The sequence below is a fragment of the Dendropsophus ebraccatus genome, chromosome 12, assembly GCF_027789765.1.
Source record: "Dendropsophus ebraccatus isolate aDenEbr1 chromosome 12, aDenEbr1.pat, whole genome shotgun sequence".
Lineage (NCBI taxonomy): Eukaryota > Metazoa > Chordata > Amphibia > Anura > Hylidae > Dendropsophus > Dendropsophus ebraccatus.
The window spans coordinates 26,316,377-26,335,980 of record NC_091465.1 but is presented as its reverse complement, the minus strand read 5'-3'; the positions used below and the strand labels follow the sequence as shown (position 1 = coordinate 26,335,980).

The 19,604-nt window shown below is 48.2% G+C and overlaps 1 protein-coding gene across 1 annotated transcript; it reads right to left on the bottom strand.

The window, feature by feature from the left end:
• Positions 1-3,895: 3,895 nt before the first annotated feature.
• B3GALT6 (beta-1,3-galactosyltransferase 6) lies at positions 3,896-5,502 on the bottom strand. Its single transcript, XM_069947783.1, has one exon. It carries the CDS (start codon positions 5,320-5,322, stop codon positions 4,306-4,308), a length of 1,017 nt encoding a protein of 338 aa, XP_069803884.1. The 5' UTR covers positions 5,323-5,502; the 3' UTR covers positions 3,896-4,305.
• Positions 5,503-19,604: the final 14,102 nt, after the last annotated feature.

Sequence of the window (19,604 nt, the reverse complement as noted above, 5' to 3'; positions counted from 1 at the left end):
CTTTAATGATAGTGAGGAGACAGATTAAAAGTTCTCTTCAGTACAAGTCTCTTACTAGGCCAAGTAGCCAGAAGAAAACGGTAAAATTCAAGGATTATTTATTAATACAGACAGTAAAATGGGGAAAAGTTTAAAATAAATAAAAGTAAACAAAATCACCAAAACTTACAGGCTAGAACTACTACTTTTGTCGATCCTTGATGGGGTTTTGTCACAGAATGTATGCAACTTTGTTTTCATAGACCTAAATGCAAGTCACATGTGATTGATTTTGCTGTTTTGTTAATAGCCAAGTCTCATGCTGCGTTTACACAGAACGATTATTGTGCGAATTCGCACGATAACGAATTCGAACGATAATCGTACGTGTAAACGCAGCGAACGATCAAACGACGAGCGAGAAATCGTTAATTTTGATCCTTCAACAACTTCTCAAATCGTCGATCGTTCGCAAAAAATTCGCAGATCGTTCCATGTGAACAGTCGTTTGCCGATTTAACCAATGTGTGAGATAGGCTTAAAGCGATCGCAAAACGAATTTCCATACGATATATCGTACCGTCTAAACGCTGATCGTTATGAACAAAAAAACGTTACTCCGACATCGTTAATCGTACGATCGGGCGAATTATCGTTCCGTGTAAAACTAGCATCAACCATAATGAGCTCATGCAACAGCAAGTGGTGGATAAGTCGCTCAAATTATTTTGGATGTGCATTGTGGATGAGACTTACTCTTGTGGTTGTGTAGCCTTAGCCTAAATAGGAGTATTATGAGAATACAAGTTGATGCATTCCCTTTAAGTCTGACCTAGACCTAAAGGCCCTATTCCACAGAGCGATTATCGTTCATAAACTCACTCCAACGACCGCTCGTTAACGATAATCGTTCCGTGGAATAGCTGTAAACGAGCGAACGACAACTGCAAAACCGTTGGTGAGTTGTTCAAAATAGTTTTTCAGCATGTCGAAAAAAAATCGTTGGTCTTTGAAAGATAATTTACTAATCGGTTCATAAAATTAGAAATCTTTCAGTCGTTAGTAAAAAGGTTTAAAAAAAGTAGGTGTGTTGTATGGTCATGATCACCCCGGGGAACGTTTTAAACGACCCACAAAATAGTCGTTACACTACATATATCATTCACGTTCCCACGTGTTATGTGTTATTGTTCGATAAATAAAAACGTATAGTGATCGATTAGAACGGTCGTTGGAGCAAGTTTATGAACGATAATCATTCCGTGGAAAAGGGCCTTAAGTCATATCTAAAGTTTATGGTGCTGGTAATGATTTTTATCCCACCCGTTAGTAACTTTACAACCATTTTCTTCATAACCTCCTCCAAATAGTAAAGTTTATTTACTTGAAAAATACTGATAAATGCATCCGGACAGGCAACGTACTGCAAATTCTGTGTTCGCTGCACCTCACCTATCCTTAAAAAAAAGGATATTCCCATCTCAAGGTCCTGGCATAGTGGTAGAAACATACCATCACCTAATTATGGGCGTCTGAACTCTGATCCAGAGAAAGAAGGCTCCACAGAGCTGAATAGGCAGCATTTTCCCCCCGTGCGGTTGCACTCTTGGCTAAAGAAATATTTGTTTTAAGTAGAGATTAGAAAATTTACAGTAATAGGGTGCACTCACATTGAGGAATCCGCGTGGAGAAGTTCCTGCGGATTCCACCACGCGCATCTCCGCCCGTCTCATAGACTCCATTCTATGGTCAGGCAGATTCTAGTGTCCACCTAAAGAATTGACGTATCAATTCTATGGGTGGACGGCAGAATCAGTCTGACCATAGAATGGAGTCTATGGGACGGGCAGAGATGAGAGCGGGAGCAAAGAACGGAATCAGCAGGAACCACTCCACACGGATACCTCAATGTGAACGCACCCAAAATGCAAAGTACTTTGTTATCTCTGAAATCGGCTCATCTCTAGTTCAAGGATTGTTGGTGATCCCGTAGCTCAGACCCACAAATAATCAGAAACCGTTGGTATATTCTATACTGTTCAATATGCCTTTATAAAATGGGATTAACCCTTTAAATACTGTCACTTTTGACATGGTAAACAGATGTTAAAAGTTTAGATTGGTCAAGGTCTTAATGCTGAGACCCCCCCCCCCTCTAATTGTTAGAATGGTCCACTGCCTAGTTCAGGAGAGGGGGGTTACAGATACATGAAGCCTGTCTCCGGGGGCTTGCAGCATCTTCGTCCTTACATTGCACAGTCTGCTGATAAAGTGGTTGGGATAAAAAGCACAAGGATCTGCTAATACACAGACCTAGAGGAAAGAGACTGGGGTTTACATGAGTTCCCACCACTAGAGAGGTCAGGAATGGTTTTACATGTAATAGACTGGACACTCTAAAGGTGGCCATACCAAGTAGACTAATATGGACCCACCTAAGGTGTTTGGAAGATGTCAGGGATCAAGAATACTGAGGGGGAAATAATCTACCACCAGAGGTGTGTGACAAGAGCTTACTGTCCTGTCCCCACTGAGAGGAAATGTACACTCATATGAATCGAGCAAGCATATGTATTCGGGAGATTTTTAGAAATGGCCGTTTGCCATTTGTTGGCTGCATATTGACTTTGAGATCTGTCCATTGTGAAAATGCATCAACAGACAACCCTTATGTGTGGAGGGTCAGGAATATTAGATTTTTGCAGGACCCTGCACCACTTAAAGTGTCACTGTTTTTTTTGCAGAAATCAATAGTACAGGTGATTTTAAGAAGCGCTGCGGAATCTGTTGGCGCTATACAAATAAATATATTATTATTACTATTATTAAACTTTATGATTGGGTTTATTAGGCAAATATGCCATTATCTGCATTCAAAAAGACTTTCCTAGCCCCCCCCCCTTCTCTCTCATCCACTGCTCATTATCAGGAAATTGGGTCTTGTTGCATCAGTCGGGCCCTGTCTGTGCTAAGGAGAGGGGAGGAAGGAGATTAGTTGGCAGCAAAGAACAAAGTATTACACAGCGGGACCTGTGTGAAAGCCTGTATTCAGAGGTCAGAGAGGTCAGTGCTGACCTCAGAGGAGATAGCATGGTGATGTAGCTGTAAATTAACTCTTTCCCTCCACCCCTTCCCCTCTCCATGAGAGAACAATGAAGGCAGGGGGGAGAGCTTCAAACTGCTTTTTCATGATAAAAATGCATGTTTCTTAAAATCGCCTGTACTATTGATTTTTGCAAAAAAAATTTAACAGGTACACTTTAAAGCAGCAATGGGGAACCGTCGGCCTTCCCGCTGTTGCAAAACTACAATTCCCATCATGCCTGGACAGCCAAAGCGAAGCTTGTAGTTTTGCAACAGCTGGAGGGCTGACGGTTTCCCATCCCTGGCTTACAGTGACTGGCCCAGGCGGACCGACCCACCCTTAGTAGGAAAAAATTCCAGCCCCTCCATGACGTGACTCCATTAGAATCAATGGAACCCTATCATAGAGGGGCAGGGTTTCCTCCCACTAAGGGATGTCCACCCGCCTTCAGTGCTTCAGCCTGGGCCTGGTGATACAGTCACATTAAAGCAATGTCTACCAACCTGTGGCTCTTCAGCAATTGCAACCTGTGGCCAAAGGCTGCCAGATCACTTTAGTTAGTTTTACCACAGCTGGATAGTCACAGGCTGCGGGATTCTCGCTATTAGGGCGGGTTCACACTACAGAATTCTGGCGGACAATGTCCGCGGAATTCCGTCAGCTGTCCGCCCGCACGGGCACGCGCTTTTCCGCCGGCTCCATAGACACCATTCTATGGGCCGGCGTATTCCGCGATCCGCTAAAAGAAGTGACATGACACTTCTTTCAGCGTATAGCGGAATACGCCGGCCCATAGAATGGTGTCTATGGGGCCGGCGGAAAGGCGCCCAGATGTGCGGGAGGACAGCTGACGGAATTCCGCGGACATTGTCCGTGAGAATTCTGTAGTGTGAACCCGCCCTAACATAAGAAAGAAGTTTCTTCCCTTTTCCCCATTAAAATAAACATAATAGGCCGCTCCCTGCATGCATGACTATAAAGGAGCCGAGAAAACAGCAGCAGGCACCACCACATCATCATCACTCCTCCCTGCCTCTCCTCTTTATACACCAGTAGTCATATTGATGGAGTTTTCTCAGCAATATCCATTCACTGGGCATCTGAGATTTACACACCACCACCCTAGTCTTCCCGGTGGTCACCTCAGCGCCTTATTTAAAGGGGATGTCCACTCCTTTCATATCGTTCCCTATTTCTAGAGAACCCCTTTAGTGTTCAGTTCCTAGCTCGGCCCGGGGGACTCATGGGATGCCATCTTTCCTCTGGCAGCACTGGGAGGGGGGCACACCCCAGTCGTAGATATAGGACAGCCTCAGTTTGATCTCCTCCTTGCACAGTCGGCCATCTTTGGCCAGGGTCTGGTGCTTCTCCAGCATGTCTTCAATGCTCTGCTTATGAGTGACTATATATTTATTGTTGCAGCCTCTGGACTTGTATTCGGTGTCGAACCTTGGGTCGTGGACCCTGCGGAGCTCTAGGGGTGCCAGCCAGGCCCCCAGGGACACGTCCTCGCTCTGCCAGTGGGCCAGGTAGTCTTTGGTGAGGCTGAGGTAGTGCACCAGGTCCCAGGACAGCACGTAGCCCCCGCCCAGGGCATAGGGCAGGTAGTAGTCACACAGCACCCACGAGCTCTCCTTCCACTTGCCCAGTGACTTCACCCGGCCTCGGCCTGAGAAGAAGCCCCAGTAATATCTGCGGGGCTCCTGGGCCTTCAGCTCCTCCAGCAGGACGTCCAGCCGGGCGAAGGTGTCGTCGTCCGCCTTCAGCACGAACTTATAGTCCACATGGCGGTCCAGCCAGGCGTACATGAGCAGCAGCTTGGCCGTCAGGTTGTCGTAGGAGTCCCTGAGGTCGGGGAGCAGCAGCAGGTCGCCATGTCTGCGCTGCTCCATCTCCAGGGTAACCGCTTCCTCCTCTCCCAGCCCAGCTGTGCCTATGACGAAGCGGCACCACAGCGCCCCCTGGTGGGCGGAGGCCGCGGACAGCCAGGTGCTGCGGATGATGCTGCGGCGCTCCGTGTACTTAGGCCCGCTGGCTATGAGGACAGCCAGGAATGTGGAGACGCTCTTGTCCGGCGCTGGCGGAGGGACATGGTGGCGGAAGGGCGGCTCCTGCTGGTGAGGAAGCCCCCGGCCATGCAGAGGTCTCAGGTTCTCTGAGGTACATTTGGCGAGGTAGAGCAGAATGATGGCGAATAGGGACAGAGCGCCTAAGCCCAGCGCCGTCTTATGGCGACACAGCAGCCGCGGGAGGTTCATGGTCTCTTCTCTCCACTAACCGTGTCCCACATTTGGGGTAGGTCACGTGCTCGCGCCCAGGGAGTGGGCGGGGCCTCAGCCGGGCATTACCGACCAAGCTATGCAGGTGAAGCGGCCGGACATCACAGCGAGGAAGCGGCTCAGGTAGATGAGAGAGAGGGGGCGAAGTGCTATGATTGGCTGAGGACCTGGTGACGTCAGCAGGCCACGTGACCGGCTTAAGTCATGTGACCGTGCTCTTATTGCGGGCTGCGCAGCTGGACTGAGGGAGGACGGGGATGGCGTTTACATAGGACTGCAGGTCAGGAAGCGGAGGGAGTGGTGATACTTACATAGGACCGTATGTCGGGGGAGGCGGAAGGAGAAGTGTTATCTACGTGGGACTGCAAGTTATAGGAGTTATAGGAGGGGAGTGATTTATAGGAGGGGAGTTATTTACGTGGGACTGTCTATTAGAGTCGGATGTTGTATATGTATGTTGGAGGAGGGGATGAGTGGGATGTTATCTACATGGGACTGCATGTTGGAGGGGTTTAGACAGGAGTAATGTTATTTACATGGGACTGCATGGTGGAAGGGGTTAGACAGGAGTAATGTTATTTACATGGGACTGCATGTTGGAGGAGGCAGAGGGGAGTTACCCTTACATGGGACTGTATTTGGGAGCAGGGGAATGACGTTTTTTACATGGGACTGTTTGTTAGAGGATGAGGGTGAAGTTATTTACATGGGACTGTATATTGGAGGAGGATGAGCATTGATAGTTACATGGGACTGTATATTGGAGGAGGCTGAGCGGTGATAGTTACATGGGACTGTATATTGGAGGAGGGGGGTGAGCGGTGATAGTTACATGGGACTGTATATTGGAGGAGGGGGGTGAGCGGTGATAGTTACATGGGACTGTATATGAGAGGAGGCTGAGCGGTGATAGTTACATGGGACTGTATATTGGAGGAGGGGGGTGAGCGGTGATAGTTACATGGGACTGTATATCGGAGGAGGAGGCTGAGCGGTGATAGTTACATGGGACTGTATATCGGAGGAGGAGGCTGAGCGGTGATAGTTACATGGGACTGTATATTGGAGGAGGGGGGTGAGCGGTGATAGTTACATGGGACTGTATATTGGAGGAGGGGGGTGAGCGGAGATGGTTACATGGGACTGTATATTGGAGGAGGGGGGTGAGCGGTGATGGTTACATGGGACTGTATATTGGAGGAGAAGGGTGAGCGGTGATGGTTACATGGGACTGTATATTGGAGGAGGGGGGGTGAGCGGTGATAGTTACATGGACTGTATATTGGAGGAGGCCGAGCGGTGATGAGCAGCACTATATGCATGACATAAGCATACACAATGTTTGTATGTGTGTCACGTCTTTTGTTATTGCCGTGGGGGTAAAGCTTCTATGTTGGGAACCTCTGAGCTTTTTTTCTGTTTGTATGGTAAAAAAAAAACCTTTCAATAAAAAAAAATGTGATTTTAAAAAATAAGTAGACTATGTCAATCTTACATTAAAATGTTTAAAGCGGCATCAGCAGGTTCTGCCGAGAGAATGGCGTTCAAGCCCCAGGAGAGTGTCCCCTGCACTGCCCCACCAGCTCGGCCCGCCCCCTCCCATGCCGCTGAGCTGACAACCTGCTCCCAGCCTGGGACAGTGCAGGGGACACTCTTCTGGGGCTTGAATGCCAATCAGGACCCCAGGACAGTAGGGTGCTCACTGCTACAGTTTGCAAATAGCAAGAACGCGATCTGCGCTGGGAGCCTGGGCTGAGCTTTACCATCCAGCGCCGATCTTACTCCTGCCAGATGCAAACTGTGGCAGTGAGCACCCTACTGTCCTGGGGTCCTGATCGGCTATATCATACCAGCGGTAAGGGAGGGCGCGGGCTGAGCGGCACGGGGAGATGCTGTCTGGGCGAGCTTGACTGGAGGGGGCGCAGGGGGGTGGTACAGATGGGGGCGGACTGGGCGGGACGGAGTGGTGCTCCTGGGCCCAGGCAACGCCCCAAATGCTCTTAAGCCCTATATTTGCATAAGGGCAATTAGCTAATTTATAAAGAATGCAGAGACGCAAAGGAGGAGGTTATAACTGCTATCAGCCCCTAATGGTACTTTTACACGGAGCGATAATTCGCCCATTCGCACGATTAACGATTTTGAATGAACGATTTTTTTTTATAACAATCAGAGTTTAGACGGAACGATACATCGTACGGAATAATCGTCTTTTGATCCTTTTCCAATCGCTTAAGCCTATCTCACACAGAGGGGAAATTGTTGAAAGACTGTTTACACTGAACGATCTGCAAATTATTTGCGAACGATCAACGATGATTTGAGAACATGTTGAGAGATCAAAATGAACGATTTCTTGCTCAGCGCTTGATCGTTCACTGCGTTTACACGTACGATTATAATTCGAATTCGATCGTTATCGTGCAAATTTGAACGATAAATCGTTCCGTGTAAAAGGACCATTAGGTGAGCAGCTTCTGTGGCATATCAGCAGGTTCTCTTGGCAGTGCCGCTTTAATGCTGATGTCTAAACTCTCTGCAAAGGACAGGGGGAATAATAACCAGTACATGGCAGCATCAGTATATAAAGCATAGTCTGTATACACGGCAGCATCAGTATATAAAGCATAGTCAGTATACACAGCAGCAGCAGTATATAAAGCATAGTCAGTATACACGGCAGCATCAGTATATAAAGCATAGTCAGTATACCCGGCAGCATCAGTATATAAAGCATAGTCTGTATACACGGCAGCATCAGTATATAAAGCATAGTCAGTATACACAGCAGCATCAGTATATAAAGCATAGTCAGTATACACAGCAGCAACAGTATATAAAGCATAGTCTGTATACACGGCAGCATCAGTATATAAAGCATAGTCTGTATACACGGCAGCATCAGTATATAAAGCATAGTCAGTATACCCGGCAGGATCAGTATATAAAGCATAGTCAGTATACACAGCAGCATCAGTATATAAAGCATAGTCAGTATACAGGATCCGTATATAAAGCATAGTCAGTATACATGGCAGGATCTATATATAAAGCATAGTCAGTATACACTGCAGGATCAGTATATAAAGCATAGTCAGTATACACGGCAGTGAAAGTTTATTATTAAACAGTGATGACCCCTGCCCACAGCCCAGACCGCTCTCACCTGAGTCGGAGCTGCGTTATAGATGGGTAGGGGTTTCCTCCCACTGTGGACGGGCCAGCCGCCTCGAGTGCTCCACCACAGCCCTGTTCCCGTGGATAGAGCGGAGCCGTATGCGGGAATCGGGCCACGGTTCAAAAAAAGGAGCGCAGCACCAGCGCCGTTCTATCCATGGGCAATACTTAAAGCGATTGTACCTGATAGCACATTTGCTTTAATATTTTTTCCTGTCAGCAGGAAATAGTTGTGACAGACATGGTCATCGGATTTGTCAGATTCATGTCCGTCTTGACTGATATTCCCTCTTTGCACAGGACGCTCCTGATTTCTCTGCTGCGAACAGATGAGAGAATTATTGGAAGGTTTATTATTGTACAGTTATTGAATACCGCAGTACACATCCATTATACTGTGTGATACAATAACTCTATCCTGTGTGAGGACGGGGTATGAGCAGCTCTATATAGCCAGAGGACATTGTAATACCCCAGAATATAACAAGAACAGCTCCGCAGCACATGACCAGAGCGCTGATCTCTTCTTCCTGCACCGATCGCAGAGATCAGCAGCAGAAAGAGGAAGCGTCAGAAACTGTCACCACAGAAAGCTGCATGCTGGATTATTGGGATGAGGAGGATTATTTCTGCATAATTGGTACAATATAATACCAATAGAGAACAAGTGCTAGATATGCTGGAATATGTACCTGACGGTATATTTTTTTGTATACATTTTCAGGCCTAAAAAAAGCCAATGTAGCACATGCTGTTTTTCCATATACATACCACACACCTGTGCATTTATACTCAGTTATACAATACACTGGGGTCTGTGCTGGGTCTCACTACCAAAATTTGCTTTGTGTTGCCATATTGTGACACCTAGAATTAATTTCATTGGCCAAGCTACAGTATGTAAGGGTCCATAGAAAGATTATCTGACAGATTGTCTGCCAAAGGTTTGAAGCCAAAGCCAGAAACAGACTATAAACAGAGATCAGGTCATAAAGACTGAAATTTCTCATTTTTTTCAAATCCTTTCCTGGCTTTGGCTTCAAATCTATGTCAGATAATCTGTCAGAGATTTATTTTACAGATTTTGGAAGCCAAAGCCAGGAATGGATTTGAAAACAGGAGAAATCTCAGTCTTCCCTTTATGACCTGATCTGTTTATAGTCTGTTCCTGAATTTGGCTTCAAAAATCTGTCAGATAAATCCCTCTGTGTAAACGCACCATTAGGGTCTATTTACACACACAGATTATCTGACAGATATCCGCCAGATTTTTGCAGCCAAAACCAGAAATGGTTTGAAGAAAAGAGAAATCTCAGTCTTTCCCTTTTGACCTGTCCCCTGTTTATAGTCCATTCCTGGCTTTGGCTGCGTTTACACAGAAAGATTTATCTGACAGATTTTGGAAGCCAAAATCACGAATGGATTTGAAAAGCAGAGAAATCTCAGTCTTTCCTTTATGACCTGATCCCTGTTTATAGTCTGTTTCTGGCTTTGGCTTCAAAGATCTGCCAGATAAATCTGTCTGTGTAAACGCACCATTAGAGCTTGATGTTTGCAGTGATTGCTGTAGATTGTGCTGGTACCAAACATGTACCATAGACATCTTTTTGACCACTTTTTATTGCAAATCAGTCATATACCTGTATAAAATTGTCTGTTTTCTTTCTGCTCTAAAATTGCTTCATTTTATCAGTGGCCAGTGTCACCTAGGTGGGCTGTACAGCAGCTGGGCCCCTCTCCTATATGGCCAGTGTCACCTAGGTGGGCTGTACAGCAGCTGAGCCCCCTCTCCTATATGGCCAGTGTCACCTAGGTGGGCTGTACAGCAGCTGGGCCCCCTCTCCTATATGGCCAGTGTCACCTAGGTGGGCTGTACAGCAGCTGGGCCCCCTCTCCTATATGGACAGTGTCACCTAGGTGGGCTGTACAGCAGCTGGGCCCCCTCTCCTATATGGACAGTGTCACCTAGGTGGGCTGTACAGCAGCTGGGCCCCCTCTCCTATATGAACAGTGTCATCTAGGTGGGCTGTACAGCAGCTGGGCCCCCTCTCCTATATGGACAGTGTCACCTAGGTGGGCTGTACAGCAGCTGGGCCCCCTCTCCTATATGGACAGTGTCACCTAGGTGGGCTGTACAGCAGCTGGGCCCCCTCTCCTATATGGACAGTGTCACCTAGGTGGGCTGTACAGCAGCTGGGCCCCCTCTCCTATATGGACAGTGTCACCTAGGTGGGCTGTACAACAGCTGGGCCCCCTCTCCTATATGGACAGTGTCACCTAGGTGGGCTGTACAGCAGCTGGGCCCCCTCTCCTATATGGACAGTGTGACCTAGGTGGGCTGTACAACAGCTGGGCCCCCTCTCCTATATGGACAGTGTCACCTAGGTGGGCTGTACAGCAGCTGGGCCCCCTCTCCTATATGGACAGTGTCACCTAGGTGGGCTGTAAAGCAGCTGGGCCCCCTTATCCTATATGGACAGTGTCACCTAGGTGGGCTGTACAGCAGCTGGGCCCCTCTACTATATGGACAGTGTCACCTAGGTGGGCTGTACATCAGCTGGGCACCCTCTCCTATATGGACAGTGTCACCTAGGTGGGCTGTACAGCAGCTGGACCCCCTCTCCTATATGGACAGTGTCACCTAGGTGTGCTGTACAGCAGCTGGGCCCTCTCTCCTATATGGACAGTGTCACCTAGGTGGGCTGTACAGCAGCTGGACCCCCTCTCCTATATGGACAGTGTCATCTAGGTGGGGCTGTACAGCAGCTGGACCCCCTCACCTATATGGACAGTGTCACCTAGGTGGGCTGTACAGCAGCTGGGCCCCCTCTCCTATATGGGCAGTGTCACCTAGGTGGGGCTGTACAGCAGCTAGGCCCCCTCTCCTATATGGACAGTGTCCTCTAGGTGGGCTGTACAGCAGCTGGCCCCCCTCTCCTAGGTGGGCTGTACAGTATCAGTTTTTTCTATGTGTATTGTAATTGATATATTATTATACCCTGTCTATGGCAGATGGCTCTATTGATCCCTAACATGACAGACCTGGGTACCTTTTAACCAGTGTCCATTCAGGTTATAGAGTGAGGGACCTCATTTAACTTAGTCTGAGCCCACTCTATATGCACCTCCGCTATTAGGCCTAAACCTCCTGTACAGCAAAGCATATACAGTATTTTCCAGTGGATAAAAGGAATAAAGATACAAATACAGATGAAATTTCATTTATTTATTATAAATTAATATTCAAAAAAATAAATAGTCAGATATTTGGGTAGAAGAGAGGAGGCCTGGCTGCACGATGCTAGGAAGAGTACAGAAGGCGTCTATCGGATGGTGGTCCGCACAATCCTGGATAAGGTGAAGGTTTCCCAGGCAGCAGGAAACTTGTGTTCTATGGGGCCAGGACAGGAGCCGAGTCTTCAGAGGAACCTCAGATGTTATAGAGGTTATTGGGAAGCTGAAAAGAGACAGAGAATAAGGATTTCATCTTCCAGCATTTCTAGAACAGTCTACAGAGAGGAGAAGATCATCCCTGTGACGTCCTTACCTCTGCTGATGGAATCCGAGCTCCCAATAGATGTTATGTATAACCTAGAAAACAACGGACAACAATGGTTATAGGTCAGAAACTTCCAGAAAGAGATGAGAAAGAAGAAAGAATAGGAAGTCACTGTACCTTATAGTGATGGCAAAAACGCTTGTTAAACAGATGGAAAAAAAAAAGCGGTTTAACTCCTTTTGGCCTTTGGCTTTATCAGCCACGGTGTTACGTCCTCCATGATGGCGTCATCGTCAGAGTCATAGGTGAACTGCAGCTCAGGACTGACGTCCGTCATAATGCAGTCACCATCCTCATCAAACTTGAACTGCTTCTCCGGAGTGATGTCCTTCATGATGCAGTCGCCATCTGAATCGAACGTAAACTGGTACTTCTTTTTCCGCTCCCTCCGCCTGTTTCGCCTCACGTTAAGCGTATTGCCTCCATTACTGTTCTCCACCTTCTTCGGTACAGCTCCACTAGCCGGAGACACTTTCCCCCCACTCATGTTGAGAAAGTGTCACTGTTGTCAGGGCTGCAGTCTGTTTTACTAGGATTCTGTATGACATCACAATTGGTATGTGTGTATGACATCACCAACAGTTTATTGTATGCAGATGAGTGTATGACATCACCAATAGTACACTGTATGCAGATGAGGACATCACATGATACATTGCTTCCAGCTACATGGGACTGTATATTGGAGGAGGCTGAGCGGTGATAGTTACATGGGACTGTATACTGGAGGGGGCTGAGCGGTGATGAGCTGCACTATCCTGCTTATACATGACTTAAGCATACACAAGGGGGGAGATTTATCAAATATGGTGTAAAGTGAAACTGGCTCAGTTGCCCCTAGCAACCAATCAGATTCCACCTTTCATTCCTCACAGACTCTGGAAAATGAAAGGTGGAATCTGATTGGTTGCTAGGGGCAACTGAGCCAGTTTCACTTTACATCATGTTTGATAAGTGTCCCCCAATGTTGGTATGTATGTGTGTACCGTCTCTTGTTATTGCCGTCAGGGTAAAGCTTCTATGTTGGGCACCTGTAAGCTTTTTTTTTTTTCTGTTTATATGAAAAAAAACAATTAAAAAATAAAATGTGATAAAAAAAAAATTAAGTAGACTATCTCAATCTTACATTAAAATGTTTAATTCTGATGTCTAAACTCTCTGCACAGGACGGGAGAGTAAGAGCCAGTACACAGCAGCATCAGTATATAAAGCATAGTCAGTATACACAGCAGCATCAGTATATAAAGCATAGTCAGTATACACGGCAGGATCAGTATATAAAGCATAGTCAGTATACAGGATCAGTATATAAAGCATAGTCAGTATACACAGCAGCATCAGTATATAAAACATATTCAGTATACACGGCAGGATAAGTATATAAAGCATAGTATACACAGCAGCATCAGTATATAAAGCATAGTCAGTATACACAGCAGCATCAGTCAGGGCTGCTTTAACCAGAGGGCACATGGTGCACGTGCACCAGGCCCACTGGTTAAAGGGGCCCACCCTGGGCAGGGCTGGCCTTTGCTCTGTGCGACCAGTGTGGTCGCACAGGGCTCCGGCCACCAGCCTGCCAGGGGGGCGCCATCGGGATGGGTAAGTTACCCATCCGTAGGGCCCCCCTGCCGCAGACGTGCCGCGCGCAGGCCGGTCTCTGCAGGCACCTCTGCCAGGCCCCCAGCAGTGACATCACTTCCCTGGCGCGCCGCTGAGGACCTGGGAGAAGAGAGAGGCTGCCGCCGCGCTGCAGCAGGGAGAAGAAGCTGCAGACTGAAGATCCGGCCGGACGAAGAAGCTGCTGGGAGCAAGGTGACCGGTGAGAATGTGGTGTTTTTTTTTAACCCCTTCACATGTGGCCACAGAGCGGGGTGGGATGCACAGGGGGGACAATTATATATTGGGAGGATGCATGGGGGGCTACTTTATATTGGGGGGATGCACAGGGAGGACAATTATAAATGGGGGGGATGCATGGGGGGCTACTTTATATTGGGGGGATGCACAGGGGGACAATTATATATAGGGGAATGCATGGGGGGCTACTTTATATTGGGGGGATGCACAGGGGGGGACAATTATATATGGGAAGATGCATGTGGGGCTACTTTATATTGGGGGATGCACAGGGGGGACAATTATAAATGGGGGGATGCATGGGGGGCTACTTTATATTGGGGGAATGCACAGGGGGGACAATTATATATGGGGGATGCATGTGGGGCTACTTTATATTGGGGGGATGCACAGGGGGGCTATTCTATATGGGGGGGATGCACAGGGGGCTATTCTATATGGGGGGATGCACGGGGGGGCTATTCTTTGTGGGGGGATGCACAGGGGGAGGCTATTCTACATGGGGGATGCATGGGGGGCAATTCTATATGGGAGGATGCATGGGGGGCAATTCTATATGGGAGGATGCAGGGGGGAGCTATTCTGTATGGGGGGATGCAGTGGGGAGCTATTCTATATGGGGGGGTGTACAGGGGGGGTATTCTATATGGAGGGGGTGCACAGGAGGTATATATAACTGGGAAAGAGTACTGGGGGCGCACAGGGGATATATATACTACTGGGGGCTGCACAGGGGGAGCATAGAGGGGGCTATATACTACTGGGGGCAGCACCTAGTGGTCTATAGTACTAGGGGTCTATATACTACTGGGGGCAGCACCTAGTGATCTATAGTACTGGGGGCAGCACAATGGGGTCTATATACTACTTGGGGCAGCACACAGGGGTCTATATACTACTGGGGGCAGCACCTAGTGGTCTATAGTACTGGGGGCAGCACAAAGGGGTCTATATACTACTGGGGGCAGCACACAGGGGATCTATATACTACTGGGGGCTGCACCTATTGGTCTATAGTACTGGGGGCAGCACAAAGGGGTCTATATACTACTGGGGGCAGCACACAGGGGATCTATATACTACTGGGGGCAGCACCTATTGGTCTATAGTACTGGGGGCAGCACACAGGGGTTCTATATACTACTGGGGGAAGCACACAAGGGGTATATAATACTGGGGGCAGGACACAAGGGGTATATACTATTGGGGGCAGCACACAAGGGGTATATACTACTGGCGGTTGCGCACAAGGGGTATATACTACTGGGGCAGCACACAGCGGTCTATTGTTGTGGAGCGCATGTCGAAGGGGGGGGGGCAGACATAACTTTGCTTGGGGCCCAAGACCGCCCCTGGTTGGGGGGCTCACTCTTGAGGGCTGTGCACTGGGCCCACCAAGGTATTAAAACAGCCCTGGCATCAGTATATAAAGCATAGTCAGTATACACGGCAGGATCAGTATATAAAGCATAGTCAGTATACACAGCAGCATCAGTATATAAAGCATAGTCAGTATACACGGCAGGATCAGTATATAAAGCATAGTCAGTATACACGGCAGGATCAGTATATAAAGCATAGTCAGTATACACGGCAGCATCAGTATATAAAGCATAGTCAGTATACAGGATCAGTACATAAAGCATAGTCAGTATACACAGCAGCATCAGTATATAAAGCATAGTCAGTATACACGGCAGGATCAGTATATAAAGCATAGTCAGTATACACGGCAGGATCAGTATATAAAGCATAGTCAGTATACACGGCAGGATCTGTACATAAAGCATAGTCAGTATTAGTATTAGTCCTGGGCCCTCTCCTTTTCTCACTTTACACTTTACCCATCGGACAAATCATCAGCAAGTTTGGTTTTCAGTACCATCTCTATGCTGATGATACCCAGCTATATACCTCCTCCCGTGATATCACCCCCGCACTTCTACAGAACACCAGTAACTGTCTGCCGTCTCCAACGCTATGTCCTCCCTATTCCTAAAACTAAACCTTTCTAAGACTGAGCTTCTTGTCTTCCCTCCCTCTGCTAAACACCCTCCACCTGACATCTCCATCTCTGTCTGTGGTGCGACCATAGCCCCTACACAGCAAGCCCGCTGCCTTGGGGTTATGTTTGACTCAGATCTTTCCTTCACTCCTCACATTAAATCTCTTTCACGTTCCTGTAATCTGCATCTAAAAAAACATCTCTAAAATCCGTCCCTTCCTTCCTGTCGAATCTGCTAAAACTCTTTGTCGCTCTGATTCATTCCCGTCTTGACTACTGCAATTCCTTACTAATCGGCCTTCCTTCCTCTAAACTCTCCTCTCTCCAGTCCATTCTCAATACAGCGGCCAGGCTCATCCCCATGTCCAGCCGTTATACTGATGCCTCCCCCCTGTGCCAGTAACTACACTGGCTCCCTGTTAAACACAGGATACAATATAAAGTCCTCCTGCTCACCCACAAGGCTCTCCACAGTGCTGCACCTCCATACATCTCCTCCCTCATCTCTTTCTACCGCCCTACCCGTGCCCTACGCTCCTCTAATGACTTACGATTAACATCCACCTTGATCCGCACCTCTCACTCCCGTCTCCAGGACTTCACCTGAGCTGCACCAGTTCTATGGAATGCATTACCCAAGACTGTCAGACTCACCACCAATACACAAAGCTTCAAACGTGCCCTCAAAACACATCTGTTCAAACAGGCTTACCAGGTTCCCTGATTTTGACTCAACCCTCAACCCCCCCTCCACACACACACACACACACACCTCCACCACGCACACACACACAGACACATACATACACGCACACACACACACCAAGCATTTAAGCACTTAGACCTGTGCACGCAGGCATTGGCTGGTGACAGGTTCACCCCCCCTTACCCGCACTGCCTTATTTATAAAGATGGCTGGACCATAAGAACAACGATGCACTTTGCCCCTCTGCCATTTTGTCTCGCACCCCCTCCTGATAGTGTGTAAGCTCATGCATGCGAGCAGGGACCTCACTCCTCATGTATGGATAATTATATGTATCTCTGTAATGTCGATTTTTTTTGTCTATGTATGTACCTCCAGAATTGTAAAGTGCTGCGGAATCTGTTGGCGCTATATAAATAAAAATTATTATTATTATTATTAGTGATGTCACAATTCCACAATTTTGAGTTCAATACTGATACCAGCTTTTTAATTTCAATACTCGATACCAGTTCGATACCTCGAAAAAAAAAATAGATGCCCCCCCACAGATTGCGGCTATGATAGTTGTCGTGCACAAGAAGGTATGGTGAGAGTTGTAGTGCACAACGAGATATGCTGGGAGTTGCAGTGGTGCAGCAGCAGCCTTCCAATATGACAACAACTCCCAGCAGTAGGGCTCTTGAGACTTGTAGTCCTGACAGCCCCACACCGTGCACGTTGCCTTGGCTGCAGCCACACACAGTGACAGCACTCTCCCAGCAGGCCATGCAGCCATTGTCTAAAGTTTAGTAACTTTCAGCCGCTCTCTTTTTTCTCCTCCTCTCAAAGAAGCACCCTCCTCTCCTGACATCCTCTGTGCTGCTTTGACCTCCCTTATAGATCAGCACCCTCCTCTCCTGACATCCTCTGCTGCTCTGACCTCCCCTATAAGATCAGCCCCCTCCTCTCCTGACATCCTCTGTGCTGCTGTGACCTCCCCTATAAGATCAGCTCCCTCCTCTCCTGACATCCTCTGCTGCTCTGACCTCTTCTATAAGATCAGCACACTCCTCTCCTGACGTCCTTGGTGCTGCTGTGAACTTCCCCATAGATCAGCACCCTCCTCTCCTGACATCCTCTGTGCTGATGTGACCTCTCCTATAAGATCAGCACATTCCTCTCCTGACATCCTTTGTGCTGCTGGGGCCCTGTGACCCCCCTACAAGATCAACATCCTCCTCTCCTGACATCCTCTGTGCTGCTGGGACCCTGTCAACTCCCCTATAAGATCAGCCCCTTTCTCTCCTGACATCCTCTGTGCTGCTGTGACCTCTCTTATGAGATCAGCCCCCTCCTCTCCTGACATCCTCTGTGCTGCTGTAATTTCCCCTATAAGATCAGCACCCTTCTCTCCTGACATCCTCTGTGCTGCTTTGACCCCCCATAAGATCAGCCCCCTCCTCTTCTGACATCCTCTGTGTTGCTGGGACCCTGTGACCCCCCCTATAAGATCAACACCCTCCTCTCCTGACATCCTCTGTCCTGCTGTGACCTCTCCTATAAGATCAGTACCCTCCTCTCCTAACATCCTCTGTGCTGCTGTGACCTCTCTCTCTCGAGACATGTGATGGTGTTTCTGCTTTGTTTTGGTTGATCTCACTGAGGTCAACCAGCGTCCTTTTGCATGCACTTACTAGTCATTGCTCTCACTAGCCACATTCCTACTCCACACCGATGAGGGGCAAATACCCCGAAACAGCTGTCTGAGGATGGATACCTTGCTTGGGTGGTTTCCTTGATTGAAGACATCCCTTGGCTTTGTTGTTCCTTCCCGGAGGAAGATCTGGCTAGTTTCCTGACGTCGAGACATGTGATGGTGTCTCTGCAGTGTTCTTTTGCATACCCTCTATAAGATGAGCACACTCGTTTCCTGACATCCTCTGTGCTGCTGTGACCTCCCCTATAGGATCAGCACCCTCCTCTGCTGACATAATACTCTGTGCTGCTGTGACCCTGTCACCTCTCCTATAAGTGTGTGAGGTGGTTGACCAGTGGACTGGGACTGATAGTACATACCAGTAATAGTAACCTGCATCCTGATTTACTTGCTTGTATATGCACTGTTCTGAGCAGCGTATCGTAGCAGCAAGCACTTGCACTTTATTTATTTGCACCTTATGCTGTAGGAATGTTTACATATGCTCTACTATAGTATTTATATGGATGCATTGTCACTTTAACAACCTGTCCCAGCAACCTGGTCCCCCGCCTCCCCAGGTCTTGTTTTTAATGTTGTATGTGTTTTTTCTGTGATTAATACAATAAATTTGATGAATTAATGTAGATACCATCTGGTTTTGATGTAGTTTTTTTTCCTTTTTCTCCTATTGGTGTCATTTGATTCGTAGTGGATTAGGGAACATTTATGTGGTTAATAGAACACTCAGGTTGATCCTAGTGTATATAGGTGTTTCACCTGTGGTCCAGTGCCTAGGGTGGCGCGATTACGTCACATGTGCCACCGAGCAGGAGAGAACTCTGGGACCGCGGTGCTGCAGCTATGAGTTTCCGGCATGTGATAGAGGTAGTGTGTGCCGGAAGTTCAGCCCGGCTGACCCCGAAGCTGCATGGCAGGGGACCGGCCTAGCCTGCCTCTGCCCCCCGGCTGCTCCTTCTTCCCCCCAGCTTCTCCCCTTGCACCCCCCAGCTGCTCTCCCTGCCCCCCAGGTTCTCCCCCTGTCCCCATCTGCTCCCCCTGCCCTTCCAGCTTCTCCCCCTGCACCCCCCCCCCCAGCTGCTTTCCCTGCCCCCCAGGTTCTCCTTCTGCCCTCCCAGCTTCTCCCCCTGCACCCCCCCAGCTGCTCTCCCTGCCCCCCAGGTTCTCTCCCTGCCCCCCAGCTTCTTCCCCTGCACCCACCCAGCTGCTCTCCCTGCCCCACAGGTTCTCCCCCTGCCCCCAGGTTCTCCCCCTG